The following is a 16,422-nucleotide window of genomic DNA, read 5'->3' as shown; positions in this document are numbered from 1 at the left end:
TGTGTTTTGCTGTGCTGTGCTGTGTAGTGTTTTGCTGTGTTGTGTTGTGTTTTGCTGTCCTGTGCTGTGTTTTGCTGTGCTGTGCTGTGTTGTGTTGTGTTTTGCTGTGCTGTGCTGTGTTGTGTTTTGCTGTGCTGTGTTGTGTTTTGCTGTGCTGGTAAGGGTATGTGAGGGTGTGTGTGAGGGGGTGTGAAGGTGAGGGTGTGAGGGTGAGGAGGTGTGTGAGGGGTGAGGGGGTGAGGGCGTGAGGGTGAGTGTCTCAATGAATGTCACTGCTTCGCCTTCTTTGAAAATGTTCAGTGCTGCAAATAGAGCATGCCGCCGTAATTATCACAGCATGAGGCCCCAAAGTGATAATTATCACAGCATGCAGAGAGCCGCCCCACGCTGCTGGAGCACTCAACTGCACATTAATTATAGTTGAGTGCTCCAGCAGCCTGAGGCACCTGTTGACATGCTGTGATAAGTGGGTCTCATGCTGTGATAATTGTTGCAGCGCCTGAGGAAGTGGAGACTCCTGCTGGGATAATTGGTCTTGTGGCGCCTCAGGAAGTAGAGTTTCATGCTGGAATAATTGGTCTGGCGGGCTTGCAGCGCCTGACGTCCAACAAACGTGCACAAGCTGCTCAACCTTGAAGCTCGTTCACAGACCTGGGTCGGCTCGTTCCCAGCTCTGTGTCGGGCTCGTTCACAGCTGCTACTCCCTTGACAGGGAGCAAGGCGGCTATAGAACTCGCTGGCGGGAGCGCTTCGCGCTCCAACGCCAGGCGAGCCCTAAAAACAAAAAAAAACTTAAATGGTTCTATGTTTGCGCATTACATATAACAACGCCCTTATGGCAAAAGGTATATCCTGTAACACAAGTACATATGACACAGGCTCTCAGTCACCCATACACAAATATCCCATTCATACTCTCACATGTTCACACATCCCAAAGAGCATGCGCTCACTGACACACATGGCAGCCCTGTCAGAGTGCCCCCACACAAAGTATTTCGTTTTCAGTAGCTCACAATTCTTTTCACTGATCAGAAGCAGCTCTCACTACAGGAAAAGTTGGAGAGCCCCAGATTGCCTAGTTAGCACTGCCCTCTCTACATACCTGGCTGAGGGACCTTGGGTACTACAGTGACTCAGTGTCTCCAAATTTATAGAACGCATAGAGGGATACCATTCCACATTCAAAGAGAAAATTAACTTCTTGCATGCACAAGTGCAACAAATAATAAATATGCTGCCTTCCACCTGTATTTGAAAGCAAGTTCTAAAAGGTAGTGTTTTCATGAAGGGGCCCAAAGTCTATTCTTTGTATATTTTTCCCCAAGAAACCACAATTGCCTGCAACAACATGAACTCAATATTTTTCCTCCTTAATAAACACTTTGCTGATTATATTTAGAAACAATTTAAATAGAACACAGCGACTTCTTGTGCCACTTTTAAACTCGAAAATGAGTTTTCCTACTGTTCGGAGTTCATCTTTTTTCCTTTAAGCAATGCTACATGCTTATGGCTGGTCTACAGAACAGACGCTCTCATGAAAGAAAGAACATGTACATACAACACCAGGTATCTGCAATTGTTACATGACCCTGTAAAATAGATGAAGACTAATCCTGCCTGGTTGATGTTTACAAAAACAAATTGAGCATTCCCAGTCTAGCTGTCTTGCACTTTATCCCAGTACCCTTTTTACAAACTTGACATTGAAACCAGGAGCCAAGAGGACCACGCACTTTAAATTTAAGAATCTCAATGCATTTTTCACGTTTGGGGATGGAAGATTCATTTCCTTCAGTCTTCGGCTTTTTTGATTTCAGCTGATCTGATTTATCAGTCTCTCCTTTGCCCCTCTTTCGTTTCGTAGTTGCCTCTTCGTTGTGGGTCTGAAAATAAATACAAAAGGTCAGAGGCGAGCAAGGATTCTGGTCTTTGGGAAGATAAACAAAGTTATTACAACAAATGTAGGATAGTGATGCACATTTGGCAGCTACAGTAAAAGACATCACGATTATCAATATGTCACGTGAGTATGAAGCAGCACTGAGAACCAACAGAAACACGAAGTGGTATTGGCTTAGTCAATGCTTGTTAGACATGTTGTACAGAAGTGTGGCCGATGTACAGCAGGGTTGAAGTGGAAAAAAAAAAAAGGTGATATGACACGACCAGCGCTGCCTGCATCATGGCGTTTTTTGGGGGGTTTTATTGCGGGAGGGAGGGTAGGACGTGAAGCAACATGGAGGGAAGCGGAGGCAACATGGAGGGTAGATAGGGGGAAAAAGCGCCATGGAACTGCTACTGGTGTGAGCGTCAGAGCTTTGTTTTGCTATGGTGGGTGGGGGCAGCACGGGAACAGAGGAAGGGAGGACAGTTGGGCGGGGCAACAGGAGGAAGGGTAGAAAAAGTTGCTATGAAGTGGCCAGAGGACAATGGGAGCGACGGCGGGGGCCATAGCGACCCGACAAGGGGACAAGGCGACACGGACAAGGATTGGGAGGGAGGGGGCAAGGCAACAGGGACAATGGGGGGGTGGGGGGGAGACAACACTGACAAGGCTTGGGCGGGGGGGAGACAACACGGACAAGTGGTGAGAGGGCGGGGGACAAGGCAACACGGACAAGGGGTGGGGGACATTGCTACACGGACAAGGGGCATGGCGGACCTGGGGAGGTAGGGTGATGACAAGGCATGGCGGACCTGGGGAAGGAGGGTGGAGACAAGGCATGGCGGACATAGGGAGGGAGGGTGGGGACAAGGCATGGCGGACCTGGGGAGGGAGGGTGGGGACAAGCCATGGCGGACCTGGGGAAGGAGGGTGGGGACAAGGCATGGCGGACCTGGGGAAGGAGGGTGGGGACAAGGCATGGCGGACATGGGGAGGGAGGGTGGGGACAAGGCATGGCGGACATGGGGAGGGAGGGTGGGGACAAGGCATGGCGGACATGGGGAGGGAGGGTGGGGACAAGGCATGGCGGACATGGGGAGGGAGGGTGGGGACAAGGCATGGCGGACATGGGGAGGGAGGGTGGGGACAAGGCATGGCGGACATGGGGAGGGTGGGGACAAGGCATGGCGGACATAGGGAGGGAGGGTGGGGACAAGGCATGGCGGACATGGGGAGGGAGGGTGGGGACAAGGCATGGCGGACCTGGGGAAGGAGGGAGGGGACAAGGCATGGCAGACATGGGGAAGGAGGGAGGGGACAAGGCATGGCGGACCTGGGGTGGGAGGGAGGGGACAAGGCATGGCGGACCTGGGGTGGGAGGGAGGGGACAAGGCATGGCGGACCTGGGGTGGGAGGGAGGGGACAAGGCATGGCGGACCTGGGGTGGGAGGGAGGGGACAAGGCATGGAGGACCTGGGGTGGGAGGGAGGATGGTTTACAAGGCATGGCGGACCTGGGATGGGTGGGAGGGGACAAGGCATGGCGGACCTGGGGAGGGAGGGTGGATTACAATGCATGGCAGACCTGGGGAGGGAGGGTGGATCACAAGGCATCACGGACCTGGGGAGGGAGGGTGGGCACAAGGCATCATGGAGCTCGGGAGGGGACAAGGCATGGCGGACCTGGGATGGGAGGGAGGGGACAAGGCATGGCGGACATGGGGAGGGAGGGTGGGGACAAGGCATGACGGACTTGGGGTGGGAGGGAGGGGACAAGGCATGGTGGACCTGGGGTGGGAGGGAGGGGACAAGGCATGGTGGACCTGGGGTGGGAGGGAGGGGACAAGGCATGGCGGACCTGGGGTGGGAGGGAGGGGAAAGGCATCACGGACCCGGGGAGGAAGGGTGAGGACAAGGCATCACGGACCCGGGAAGGGAGGGTGGGCACAAGGCATCACAGACCTGGGGAGGGAGGGAGGGAGGGGACAAGGCATGGCGGACCTGGGATGGGAGGGAGGGGACAAGGCATGGCGGACCTGGGGAGGGAAGGTGGATCACAATGCATGGCAGACCTGGGGAGGGAGGGTGGATCACAATGCATCACAGACCTGGGGAGGGAGGGTGGGGACAAGGCGTGGCGGACATGGGGAGGGAGGGTGGGCACAAGGCATGGCGGACCTGGGGTGGGAGGGAGGGGACAAGGCATGGCGGACCTGGGGTGGGAGGGAGGGGACAAGGCATGGCGGACCTGGGGAGGGAGGGAGGGGACAAGGCATGGCGGACCTGGGGTGGGAGGGAGGGAGGGGACAAGGCATGGCGGACCTGGGGTGGGAGGGAGGGAGGGGACAAGGCATGGCGGACCTGGGGTGGGAGGGAGGGAGGGGACAAGGCATGGCGGACCTGGGATGGGAGGGAGGGGACAAGGCATGGTGGACCTGGGGTGGGATGGAGGATGGTTTACAAGGCATGGCGGACCTGGGATGGGAGGGAGGGGACAAGGCATGGCGGACCTGGGGAGGGAAGGTGGATCACAATGCATGGCAGGGGAGGGAGGGTGGGTGGGCACCAGGCATCACGGACCTGGGGAGGGTGGGTGGGCACAATGCATCACGGCCCTGGGGAGGGAGGGTGGGCACAAGGCATGACGGACCCGGGGAGGGAGGGTGGGGACAAGGCATGACGGACCCGGGGAGGGAGGGTGGGGACAAGGCATGACGGACCCGGGGAGGGAGGGTGGGGACAAGGCATGACGGACCCGGGGAGGGAGGGTGGGGACAAGGCATGACGGACCCGGGGAGGGAGGGTGGGGACAAGGCATCACGGACCCGGGGAGGGAGGGTGGGGACAAGGCATCACGGACCCGGGGAGGGAGGGTGGGGACAAGGCATCACGGACCCGGGGAGGGAGGGTGGGGACAAGGCATCACGGACCCGGGGAGGGAGGGTGGGGACAAGGCATCACGGACCCGGGGAGGGAGGGTGGGGACAAGGCATCACGGACCCGGGGAGGGAGGGTGGGGACAAGGCATCACGGACCCGGGGAGGGAGGGTGGGGACAAGGCATCACGGACCCGGGGAGGGAGGGTGGGGACAAGGCATCACGGACCCGGGGAGGGAGGGTGGGGACAAGGCATCACTGACCCGGGGAGGGAGGGTGGGGACAAGGCATCACGGACCTGGGGAGGGAGGGTGGGGACAAGGCATCACGGACCTGGGGAGGGAGGGTGGGGACAAGGCATCACGGACCTGGGGAGGGAGGGTGGGGACAAGGCATCACGGACCTGGGGAGGGAGGGTGGAGATACGGCATTATGGAGGGCAAGGCAACACAGACAATGGGAGGGAAGGAAGTCGCGGGCAAGGCAACAAGGACAACGTGAGGGAAGGCAAGGGAAAGGCAACAAGGACAACGTGAGGGAGGGCGAGTGAAAGGCAACAAGGACAACAGGAGGGAGGGAAGTAAGGCAAGGCAACACGGACAACGGGAGGGATGTAGGGGGGGAGAGTAAAGGTACAAGGAACAACGGGAGGAAGGGTGGTTGGGGGCAAGGCAACACTGACAATGGGAGGAACTCAGAGTGGGAAGTAGTACATGAGGGAGCCACACATCTCCCTAGGCGGGCAGAAAGCTGCCTGTGTGCCACAGCCTGTATGAGGCCACTGGATCAGTTAGGGCACGGAATGGCAACTTGCTAAAAGTTGCTTAACATTAATAGTGACATCAATTTCGACATTTTATTAAGGGAATAGTGGCTTTGCTATTAGTTTAAATGGCAAAGTCGCAATAGCAGGGTCAACACTGCCCCTTCCAGTCTGCAGTGGCAAGCTGTGAGCCATTTTGTCCTCTGTCACGTTCAGGGTGGCACAAACAGTACTGCAGCCCTGGATGGACACTCTTACTTAAAAGCCCCAAGTATATGGTACCCAAGGTACCCAGGGAATATAAGATAGCCAGCACTTGTCGATTGGGGACATCCAATTTGACATACCTTTTGAAATGGGTCAGAACACGGACACGGAGATCTGGTTAGCAGGCCTCGGTGCATTCTCAAAGTAAAAAAATGAGCAGATAGCTGGGGGGAGGGGGTCATGTAAGGAAACCGGCTAACACATCAAGGAGATTTCAATCCCAATCTTGGTGAGTCTCCCTGACCATTTAGCAAGGAGGGATGTAGGGAACTGGATGTCCTATTGCAGGGCCAACTTTGTCTTACATCCTTCTGTCAGGGTCATTCTCACTTGGTAACTTGACCTACCTCTACTTTGACATGACACATCCTAAACTGGCTCTCTGTTTTTCCTATCCTTGTCTTTTACTTTAGGTAGGAGGTACCTACCTCCTCTAACCCAACCTTAGCTACAGCAACACATAGCTTACCCAAAGAGGTTATCCAATATTGAAGAAGAATCACCATGACCAACTGGGTCAGAGGGCCGACTTTCCATCCTGTTACGGGGTCTTGCCACCACGCTAGGGATAAGGCTGCCTTAAAAGCAAACACTTAGCAGAGGCGACTGCAGATGCAGCAGAGGAAGCGGCCAGTGCCCAGAACCACACCCTTAGCTCTCCACTGACAGGTGCAGGTGCCATCTTAGGGGATGCTTTGGGTTCTTGGAGCCTCTCTACTCAAGAGGCAGACACACTTCTTCCACCCTTCCTTCTGCCAGTCCAGGGGTGACACCCTGTTGCTGAGCAGTTGCCTGACTCTTCAAGACATCTTGTGGAACAAGACATGCCTTACCAGTACCAACTTTGGGGTTTTCCCATACTGGGTTAGTATTCACTTGGCTCGCTGGGTCCCTGTCTTCCTTCGCCCTTCTGCAGCTGTGCTTCTGCTTTCAGTCAAAGCAGACACGCATAAGCAGCGCTGCGCTGACAGATTCTCCAAGAGACCAGTTTGGCTGGCCTGAAAGGCCTTTATGACATGGCAAAAGTAAGTAACACTTTTTTTTTTTTTTTTTTTAAATCAACTTGTGCTACCTCATAGTAGCAGTTACCAGAGCTAGAATCTGGTGTAAATGATAGAGGCTTCCTATGGAAGTAATGCATAACAATAAATTAATATTTTTTTTATTTGTATATTTTTTAACAGTCAATTAAATATATGTTTTCTAATGCAATATCTTGAGAAGTGTAGTTAGTGAATAACAATGGGCTTAATCTATTGCGGTTGGGCGACTGCATTTTGTATTTGCATGCAAGATGAGGTGATGATTTGCACCCATGGTTGTTTGAATAGCATTTTGTAGTAAGTGGAACTACTGCAGTACTACTTTACATATTACAAAATGCAGTTTGTGAATTGGTCCCAACGAGTCTATTACCAGAAATGCTGCAGGAGTTTACAGGTTGGTAACCATCCACTTCGCTACTAAGCCTTTTCACCCGTAGAATTCTTTGAACTTTCTTGCCATTTTGGGGTAGTCACACTTAATGCCTTAATTCACTGAATGATTCGAGGTCAAACCTACGATCTTCCACCAAGGCCCTCCCCCACATTTTGGGCAATGTAAATTTACTCAGGTTCTTTGATTTACTTTGCACAGCAATGAGATATTAGCCAAAATATGGTAAAATTATGTTTAAAAAGGCAAGAACAAAAGGTTTGTTGTGCCAACATGAGCCTTTTCCCAGTTTCCAGAAAAATAGGGGGTAAAAACCTTTTTTGACCGTTATTGGTGGTCAATATTTCCTTTTCTAGGTTTTTTCTACTTGCAATATTGTAGGGGAAAATAGGGGTGAACTGACAATGCTATACATTGCTGAAAACTAGACCAAAATTCTGAATTCAGTAAAAGATTACTTGTGCAGATCACTCAGTGTTTTTCCAAAGTAACTAACCGTTGAGAAAAAAGAGATAGGACTTTAGCTAGTGGCTGGGAATTAGAGTTTTATGTCACATAAATCAGACGAAATTAAATGTTTGCACCCCTACTTTGAGTAGGAAAAATCAACACTACCCTGGGGTTTCACTGGCTCTCTGGTTTCCAGAAACTTTTTTTTATAGCGTTTCCTGGGAGCCAAGAATGGGTCGATATTCTGCAATAATCTCCCAATGGAAAATAAGTAATAACTTGTTTGTTATCCATGGTTTTGCTATTTATAGGAAATTCACGCTCTCCCACGCAGAATTTTCCCTCTGCCCCAGAGGAGAAGAGTAAGTCTATTTGGTTCCTTGGGTTGACATGGTACAGGCCAGCTTCTGGTCCCGTTTCTTTTAAAATGTTAATCCCTAGTGTCTCATGTGCTTTTTACCCTCCTGTGGGGTACACCAGCCCCCCTTCAGAGCCCTAAGTGCTCAAAAAGACTGATTGCGCCCTCGGATGGGAGTAGTGATATATTTCTGGAAAATAACCCATATGTTTAAGAAATAGGTTTCTTTTGCAGGCAAATCTTACAGGTTGGCAAATGAATCAAATGGACTACATACCTAGTACATTACGTTTAATTACATTCCTTTGTGTTTTTGTCAAACTGCGACTAAGGTGCAATAAAGACTACTTCTTGCATTCCCTCCATGCACAATGCATTTCTATACATTTCTAGTGAGGCACTCGATCAATCGGTACACAAGAAAATCTGTTAACCGTCAAGTGTTCAAGAGTGCTGTGAAAGTTCCACAGTGAAAAAAATGGTGGCGATATTTGAAGAAAAAAAAACACAACGATGTCACTAAAATACAGCACCCTTCTTTGTTCATGGACAGAGTGCTGGTATTACACACCTTAACTATCACCTTTGTAGCCAAACTTGTAGTTTTGTCACTAGGAAAGTGGGCAAAACAGCCCCTCCTAATTACATAATTTGGTATTCTGAGAGAGGTGTCCATAATATGTTTCACCCTCAAAAAGAAGCCAATGGTCAGAACACAGAATATGTTTCAATCTGACACAATGAATGAAATGAATGAACACAGTTAACTTGTAAGTGTGGCAGATACCCAAAGGGCATCTTGAACTGAAAGAAACTGACAATGAACTGATTTGTGCAAAGAATGTCTACATAGCATAAAGCCAGGTTATGAGTCCTTTCTGGAAAGAGGGCAGATAGGTTTCAGTTGTTAAATCCAGTGGCAGCAAGTTCCACAAGGAAGAACCCGGACAAGAAACCGCTGTGCCACCCAGCCATAACCAAGGTGTCAGAATATCTGAGAGACTGAGATGAAATATACCAAGTAAGCCTAGACTGAAAGAACACCAGGGCCCTTTTCATAAACTGCTTGATGACAAAGTTCCTTGAACTGGATGGTTAATTGTAAATGTAGCCAATGTAGGGAGAGAAGATATGAAGAAGCGGGACAGTTTTAGGCGAACTCCTGCAGTGATGTTCGGAATCTCCTGAAGAGGCAAAATACGATTGTTTTGGGACGCCAAGCTGGAGCACATTACAATAGTCTATGCAGGAGATGTTGAGAGTACTGACTTGCATAAAGACAACAGAAGTAGATGGAGTTCCTTATTTATGCAACAGACCGCATAGTAAAAACAAGCATTGAAAATGCAATAGGTCTCGCAATAGAAGAGTTTTACATTTTTCGTTTTGCAAATGGATGAGTGGCGTTGCGTGGATGAGTGGCGTTGCGTGGATGAGTGGCGTTGCGTGGATGAGTGGCGTTGCGTGGATGAGTGGCGTTGCGTGGATGAGTGGCGTTGCGTGGGTGAGTGGCGTTGCGTGGGTGAGTGGCGTTGCGTGGGTGAGTGGCGTTGCGTGGGTGAGTGGCGTTGCGTGGGTGAGTGGCGTTGCGTGGGTGAGTAGCGTTGCGTGGGTGAGTGGCGTTGCGTGGGTGAGTGGCGTTGGTTTTGAAAATAGCAAAATTAATAGCTTTGTCAGTTACAATGTCAATAGTTTTAACTTTCGCAAATGTGACACCTATATCATTTGTAATGCAATGTGTGTTGTATTTACGTGACTTAGATGTATTGATATTACAAATAACAATGGCTTTTAATTTTGTAAATAATAAATACTGAAATAAAATGTATTGTAATTTATAATGGCAATAGCTTAAACATTTGTAAATAACTTTTGTGAAGATTATGTTCAGTGTATTTTATTGTGACGAAAATTCAAGAACATTGCATTTGCACCTACACACACACACACACACACACACACACACACACACACACATAGATGTGGTGGTGGTGGATCTAGGGGATATGGTGGTGGTGGTGGATGTGGTGGTGGTGATGGTGGATGTGGTGGTGGATGTGGGGGTGGATGTGGTGGTGGTGGTGGATGTGGTGGTGGATGTGGTGGTGGTGGTGGATGTGGTGAAAGTGGTGGTGGATGTGGTGGTGGAAGTGATGGTGGGTGTGGTGGATGTGGTGGTGGATGCGGTGGTGGATGAGGTGGTGGATGAGGTGGTGGATGAGGTGGTGGATGTGGGGGTGGTGGTGGATGTGGTGGTGGTGGATGCGGTGGTGGTGGTGGATGTGGTGGTGGTGGTGGATGTGGTGGTGGTGGTGGTGGATGTGGTGGTGGTGGTGGATGTGGTGGTGGTGGTGGATGCGGTGGTGGTGGTGCATGCGGTGGTGGTGGAAGTGGTGGTGGATGTGTTGGATGTGGTGGTGGATGTGGTGGTGGTGGATGTGGTGGTGGTGGATGCGGTGGATGTGGGTGTGGTGGATGCGGTGGTGGTGCCTTTTTTTTTTTTATGTGCTAAAGTAAGTTATTAATGCAATTTCGGATTAGGGGGGCATGACGACAGTGCATCTTTGCTTTGCACTTGGACATGCTGCAAAACATACTGTGTTGTATTCTTCTGTGAAATCCCCATGACATTTGGCAGTTAAAAGAATGTATTGAAAGAAATGTTCATCTAAATAAGATAATTAGTGTGTACGACATAATTCTGTAGAACTACAGATTCAGTTTAGGTATGCAGCCCTGCGTTACAAAATCATTTAGAACTGAAATGCAAGAAAGTTGCAGTTTGGCTTTGAAACGGATCAGAGAGGTGTCTGCGTGATAAATGAATGATGCATAGGAATGGACAGAATGGAAATGTGTTTCGAAGGACGTGCTCGGGGTGTGCATACTGGAAGCAGGGCGATGGATTCGAGGCTATGAGCGAGGGTGATGCCGAGCTCACCTCAAGGAGAGGGGGAGGGGCCAGGGCAGAAAGTAGGGAGGGGAGGTGTAAGTCGGCAAAGTCACACGGATCGAACAAACGATGAGTAAGGGAAGAATTGTTAAATAGGTTTAAAATGGAACAGGAAAAAAGAAACAAACTAGGGAAGGAAAGAAACGGAATCTGAAAGGAAAGAGAAAAAGAATAAAGGAAAGAGCAGAGGGAAAATACAAGACGGAGGGAAGGCAGAGAAGGGGAGGGGGGAGGAGAAATGCGACACGGCGGGCAGGGGAGGGGGCGGAGCGGGGAGAGCGGCCTTTGAAGTGCACTTTACACGGCCGGCCGGCAGTGAAACTGAAAGCACGGCCGGCCGGCCGTGAAAGCCTTTGATGACGCAGCAGGGGGAACAGACGGCGAGAGGGTGTGAAAGCAGCAGGGGCAGGCAGGCGGCTGGGGGCATGTGCACGCGCTTTTAAGCGCATGCGCATTTAGCTTAAAAGTCACGGGCACTGCAAGGAATCGCCACGATTCCTTGCAAGTTAGGTAAAGAGTGGTTAAGCCCCCATAGTCTCGCAAGCTCGATGCGCATGCGCATCGACAGGCGAGACCTAACAAGACACCCTTATTAGGTTAATTTGACAGATAAAACAAAGTGTTGTGACCAAGTTCTCCCCTACGTTTTTGAGACCATGTCTTTTAGAATACAAGCAGGGTCTCAGGCCATCTATCCTTGTAACAAGGCACCGCCAAAAACGGAGAACCTTGATTTTGTTCCCGTTGAGTTTAAGACAGTGACTCTGCATCAGTCTGTAATGCAAATATACAACTCAACATAGAAAATACTCATGGGGGCAGCACGGTCCTTGACAAAAGATATAACAATTTGGGTCATCAGTGTAAGACATTAGTGCAAAGTCAAAGCTGGCGATGGGAGCCATATAAATGTTAAAAAGTGAAAGGCTGAATATGGAGCTATGGTGTGGCGCTATATCTAACAGGCTTAAGAGACACCAGCAGGTTTCGGTGGCTAGAAAAGTAGGAGAACCATTGTAAACAAGGACCATCATGACACCAAAGTTCTGAAGCTGGTTGGTGAGAAGAGCCCAGAAATTGTGTCAAAAGCATCATTGAGATCCTGAGATCCAACAATACAAGAGCAGCGTTGGCTCCGTTGTCCAACATCATGCGGATTTCGTCCATGATAGCATGCAGGGCCAATGCAGTGTCATGCCGTGGATGAAAACCCACCTCGTGGGAGCTTTTACATAAGAGGAAAGCTGATTGTTCACACCCTTTTGAGATTTCAATGGTATAAGGAGAGGGGTAATTGGGTAGAGCCTAGGAAGATCTTTAGGGTCAGCCCAATGTTTTATTTATTAACAATGGAACCACAAGTGCTTCGTTCCAGAGCTGAAGCGCCAAGGCTGTGGACAGGAAGTCAATACACAACCGAGTTAAGTGGAGGAAACTTAGGGAAAGTGCGTCATAGGTCAGGTTAAAAACGAACAACACACATGTGTAATAAGAGCCCACATAGGGACTTGACTTCCTCCATAGTAAAACAGGAAAAAGTTTATATTTTAGATGATCATCAGTGGATGTCTTGCTAAAAGGCCTCGCTAAGAAATGGAAAAAAAGCAAATATTCTCCAAAAGACTCCTGCACAAATAATAATGAATATTAGAGACTGATGAAAAATTACTAAACTGATTCACAAAAAGCTGTGGAGCGCTCAGGGACAGTTGAAGAGATGGGGAAATAAACAGCTATTGCATCATCTTGAAAATGTCCGTAGATTGATTGTCAACCGCAAAGATCAAATGGGAGAAGTAATCAGATGTAGCATATGTACCGAGGGACTTGTAGTGTTTCATTTTACAACTGCCTTTTAAGCTTCTTAATCATAGACTTTCGTTCAGTACCACTTTATACCTTTACAAACTATCTCAGGAGGGTACCAGGGAGCTGATGGAGACAGTTGCTTAGGTTAAAACTGCTACAATGGAGCCACAGAGTCAAGGGCAGAATTAAGCAGGCAAGTAAAGTGCTCTACATTTGAGTCAATATCTCTGGCAGGGTCAACCTGAAAAGCCTGGTATGGGAAAGTCAGGTTTATATTGGGCAGGCTGACATGTCGGAGGAACGAGAGAGGACCAATCTGATACCATGTAAGAGTAAAAGGGACCTTGACCCGCCCACCAGAACCTGAAATGACAGGCTGTCTAGATTATGTCAACCGAACTAAATAGCCCATTTAGAAGGTGTCCAGCAAGATGAGTGGCCTATAACACCATGAGGTGTTGATCCAAGGAGGAAAGAGATTCCTCTAAGGAACAGGCTTCAGGCATAGGAGATTCAAATTAAATATTGAAGATGTCTAGTGTTGTAATGTAAAATAGTAGTCACAAAGTAGTTTCATGTAGAGGTTTATTTGTCAAGTTCCAAGATGGTAGTTACAGGTTCAAGGTTAATTCAAGTCCAATTCAGAGCTGGTTCAGAGCCCCACCAGGAGCTGCATCTTCGCTGCTCAGCCCACTCTCACCAACTGTCATTCTTCCAATCAACCAGGCACACCAACATTCGACACAGTCATCAATCATTCCAAGGTTCCATACATACACACATACACACTGGCTGAGCAGCATAAATGTAAGTACTACATATCCTCTCTCCTTATGGAAACAATCAACAAAGAGTAGTTATAACTCTATGGGAGAGCAACATATGTCTGTAAACAAAATGATACAACATTGCAAACAAATCAATGTAACCATGGAGAAGAATGAAAGTGGAAAGAATTGTGGAGCAGGATAAGGTAAGTACATATTGCAGAAGAACAGAGAAAGAAATAAAAAGTACAGATAACCAGCAAGGAAAGGGTGCAAACAAGAAGATATAGTAAGGCACATTCCCTTCCCTTGGGAACATCATGAAGAAAATACAAAATGCAATAAGTAACATACTCATAATGTGTGGGGTTGGGAGAAAAGTAGAAATAAAGAAGATGTAAAATGTAATCTAATCACCCATTTTTACACACCACACACAAAAGAGAACACTGTGCAGGACTTATAGAATGGGGAACACCCGTGGAGTGTAAACACCAAACCATTAAGTATCCTACACTAGGGAACTCATGGTACACATTAATGATGCATACATAATAAACAAGTATAGAGTAGACAAATGATTTCAAAGGTACAAGAGTGAAGTACACATGACTCATTGTACAATAATAGTCAAAGATGGGTGCAAGGCCCAACGTGTATTTCAAACACAGATAAGAATATAGACACCGCTTTAACAGAGGCCAAAGTATGGGTACATTGCTCAAAGCACAACTAAACAGAGGCCAAAGTATGGGTACATTGCTCAAAGCATGACTAAACAGAGGCTAAAGTATGGGTACATTGCCCAAAGCACAACTAAACAGAGGCGAAAATATGGGTCCACTGCCCATCTCGCATAACCAAGTAAAAGTGGGTACAGAGATTAATGTGCATAACAGAATATAGGTGCACAGCCCAAAAGACATGCCAAAAGTTTGGACAACTGACTAACAGAGGCCAAAACATGGATCAACTGTCCATCGCGCATATTCCAATAAAAGTGGGTACAGAGCCCAATGCGCATAACAACAAAACATGGGTGCATAACCCAAGGCACTTAAAAGAGCTAAAATTATGGATCCACTGTCCAACAAAGAGGCCAAAACATGAGTTAACTGCTCATCGCACATATTCTAATAAAAGTGGGTACAGAGCCCAATGCACATAACTACAAAAATATAGGTCCATTGTTCATCACAAATAGATGAGTAAACACAATAAAACTAAGGAGAAACAGCAACTCACACTACTGGATGAAAATGTGGTAAAAGTAAATGGTAATACTGAAGCTAGGCAAAAACAAAGACCATGTAGGGTGTGACAGTGAGAAGGGTGTGCGCACCACCCACACTGAAGACTAGACCGAATGTATGGAGACCAGCTCCCATACACAACTACCCTCAGGAAAGGTATAACTTAATACACTAGCGTTTCAAAGGGAAACTGGAACCATTGAAGCTCTCATTAAAAACATACCACACAGTAAAACCACCCAATAAAAGTGCAAGTGAAACTAGTATAAAGTCAGTACATAGCCATGACATTAAACAAGGACTGTAGTACACTTCTTCATACACAGCAATTGCTAAACACAATACAATCTTCCTTAAATTATTGGGAAAAAAAATCATTATACGCATATTGATAAGCATATTAAATAATTGTACATAAACAGTTAAAGTGACAATGTATAGTGAGCAAACGCCGGTGAGCGAACTCTCTCACCCGAGATCTTAAAGCAATATATTAGTTGTGAGCAAAGCAATCGCATTCCCAACCACGGGTACAGTAAAAAAAAAAAAAAAAAAAAAGAGTTCCACATCAAGAATTACGGAAGTTTTGTGGGCAAATCTTCTCCGCAAGTACCTCTAGTAGCCCCCGCAGTGTATAATGTGAAGAGAAACTCGAGATTAACCGGTGTGACAGTTTGAGTTGCGGAAAATATACTCTTCCATCATATCAATATACAAAAAACAAAATGTTCATAAATACCATAAATATGTATAAATAATGAATACTAGAAGAAGCCTCGATCAGAGATGTTGGTCCAATGACTTGCTGTGGTGTTGTCATGGTGATGTTACTCAAGGTGGCCGTCAACGTCGTATTTGCGTCCTTTCAGAAGAAAGTTGGGCTCACATGAGCAACGTGAATAACGCGATGCAAGTGCTGTTTCGAGCACAAACTGACAGTGACGTAGGACAGCTCGATAACACTCCAAAGAACAGTTCGCTCGAGCCCACTTTTGAAGGTAACGACTTTCTAAATTGGTTAATCATTGAAATGAAGTTGATTAAAAAAAAAACACTCACGATGCATTCTTTGAGTCCTCAAAACTCCCAGTTCGAGTTTGCTTCCATGAATTGAATTCCGCTACTCCTACTCAGGACTGGAATGCTGCCAAAGTCGTCATTAGAACATTGAAATCATGCTGTCAAACACCGCAAATCACTTTTAAAACCGTAGATAACAACATCTTCATATGCTTGAAGGCGGAAAATGGAGTACACGGGCAGGCCCACTAGATGGCACTCGGTCCTCACGCTGTTAGACAATCCAAACCACAGCTAGAACTGTAGATGAGCGATCTCCTCTAATGCCGAAAGGCAGCAAGTTTGCGTTCCTCACACTGTCAAACAATCTAAATTTATTGGTCAAATGCAGATAAATTATTCCTAGTGATGTTTTTGGAAGGCAAGAGGCTTTGGTGTGAAACACTGACAGGTAGCCTTAAACGACACAACCACAAATCTTGCAGATGCTAACTGTTTACACACACTTCTTTTCCTTAACGCCTTCCTTTCTTTTAAAGATGATAAACATGAGGAGTGTGAAGCGCCCGGAGCAGGCT

At 47.9% G+C, this 16,422-nt stretch overlaps 1 protein-coding gene across 3 annotated transcripts in view; it reads right to left on the bottom strand.

Moving 5' to 3' along the window:
* PDCD11 (programmed cell death 11) overlaps positions 1–16,422 on the bottom strand; it is a 627,216-nt gene that overhangs the window by 584,131 nt on the left and 26,663 nt on the right. For all 3 annotated transcript variants that reach the window (XM_078643694.1, XM_078643695.1, XM_078643696.1), the window contains exon 3: positions 1,740–1,889. In XM_078643694.1, coding sequence (XP_078499820.1) covers positions 1,740–1,889 — 150 coding nt within the window. The remainder of the gene's footprint in view (positions 1–1,739; positions 1,890–16,422) is intronic.

The sequence above is a fragment of the Lissotriton helveticus genome, chromosome 5_1, assembly GCF_964261635.1.
Source record: "Lissotriton helveticus chromosome 5_1, aLisHel1.1, whole genome shotgun sequence".
NCBI lineage: Eukaryota > Metazoa > Chordata > Amphibia > Caudata > Salamandridae > Lissotriton > Lissotriton helveticus.
Note: the sequence above shows the minus strand (reverse complement) of the source record. Positions and strands in the feature narration are given on the sequence as shown.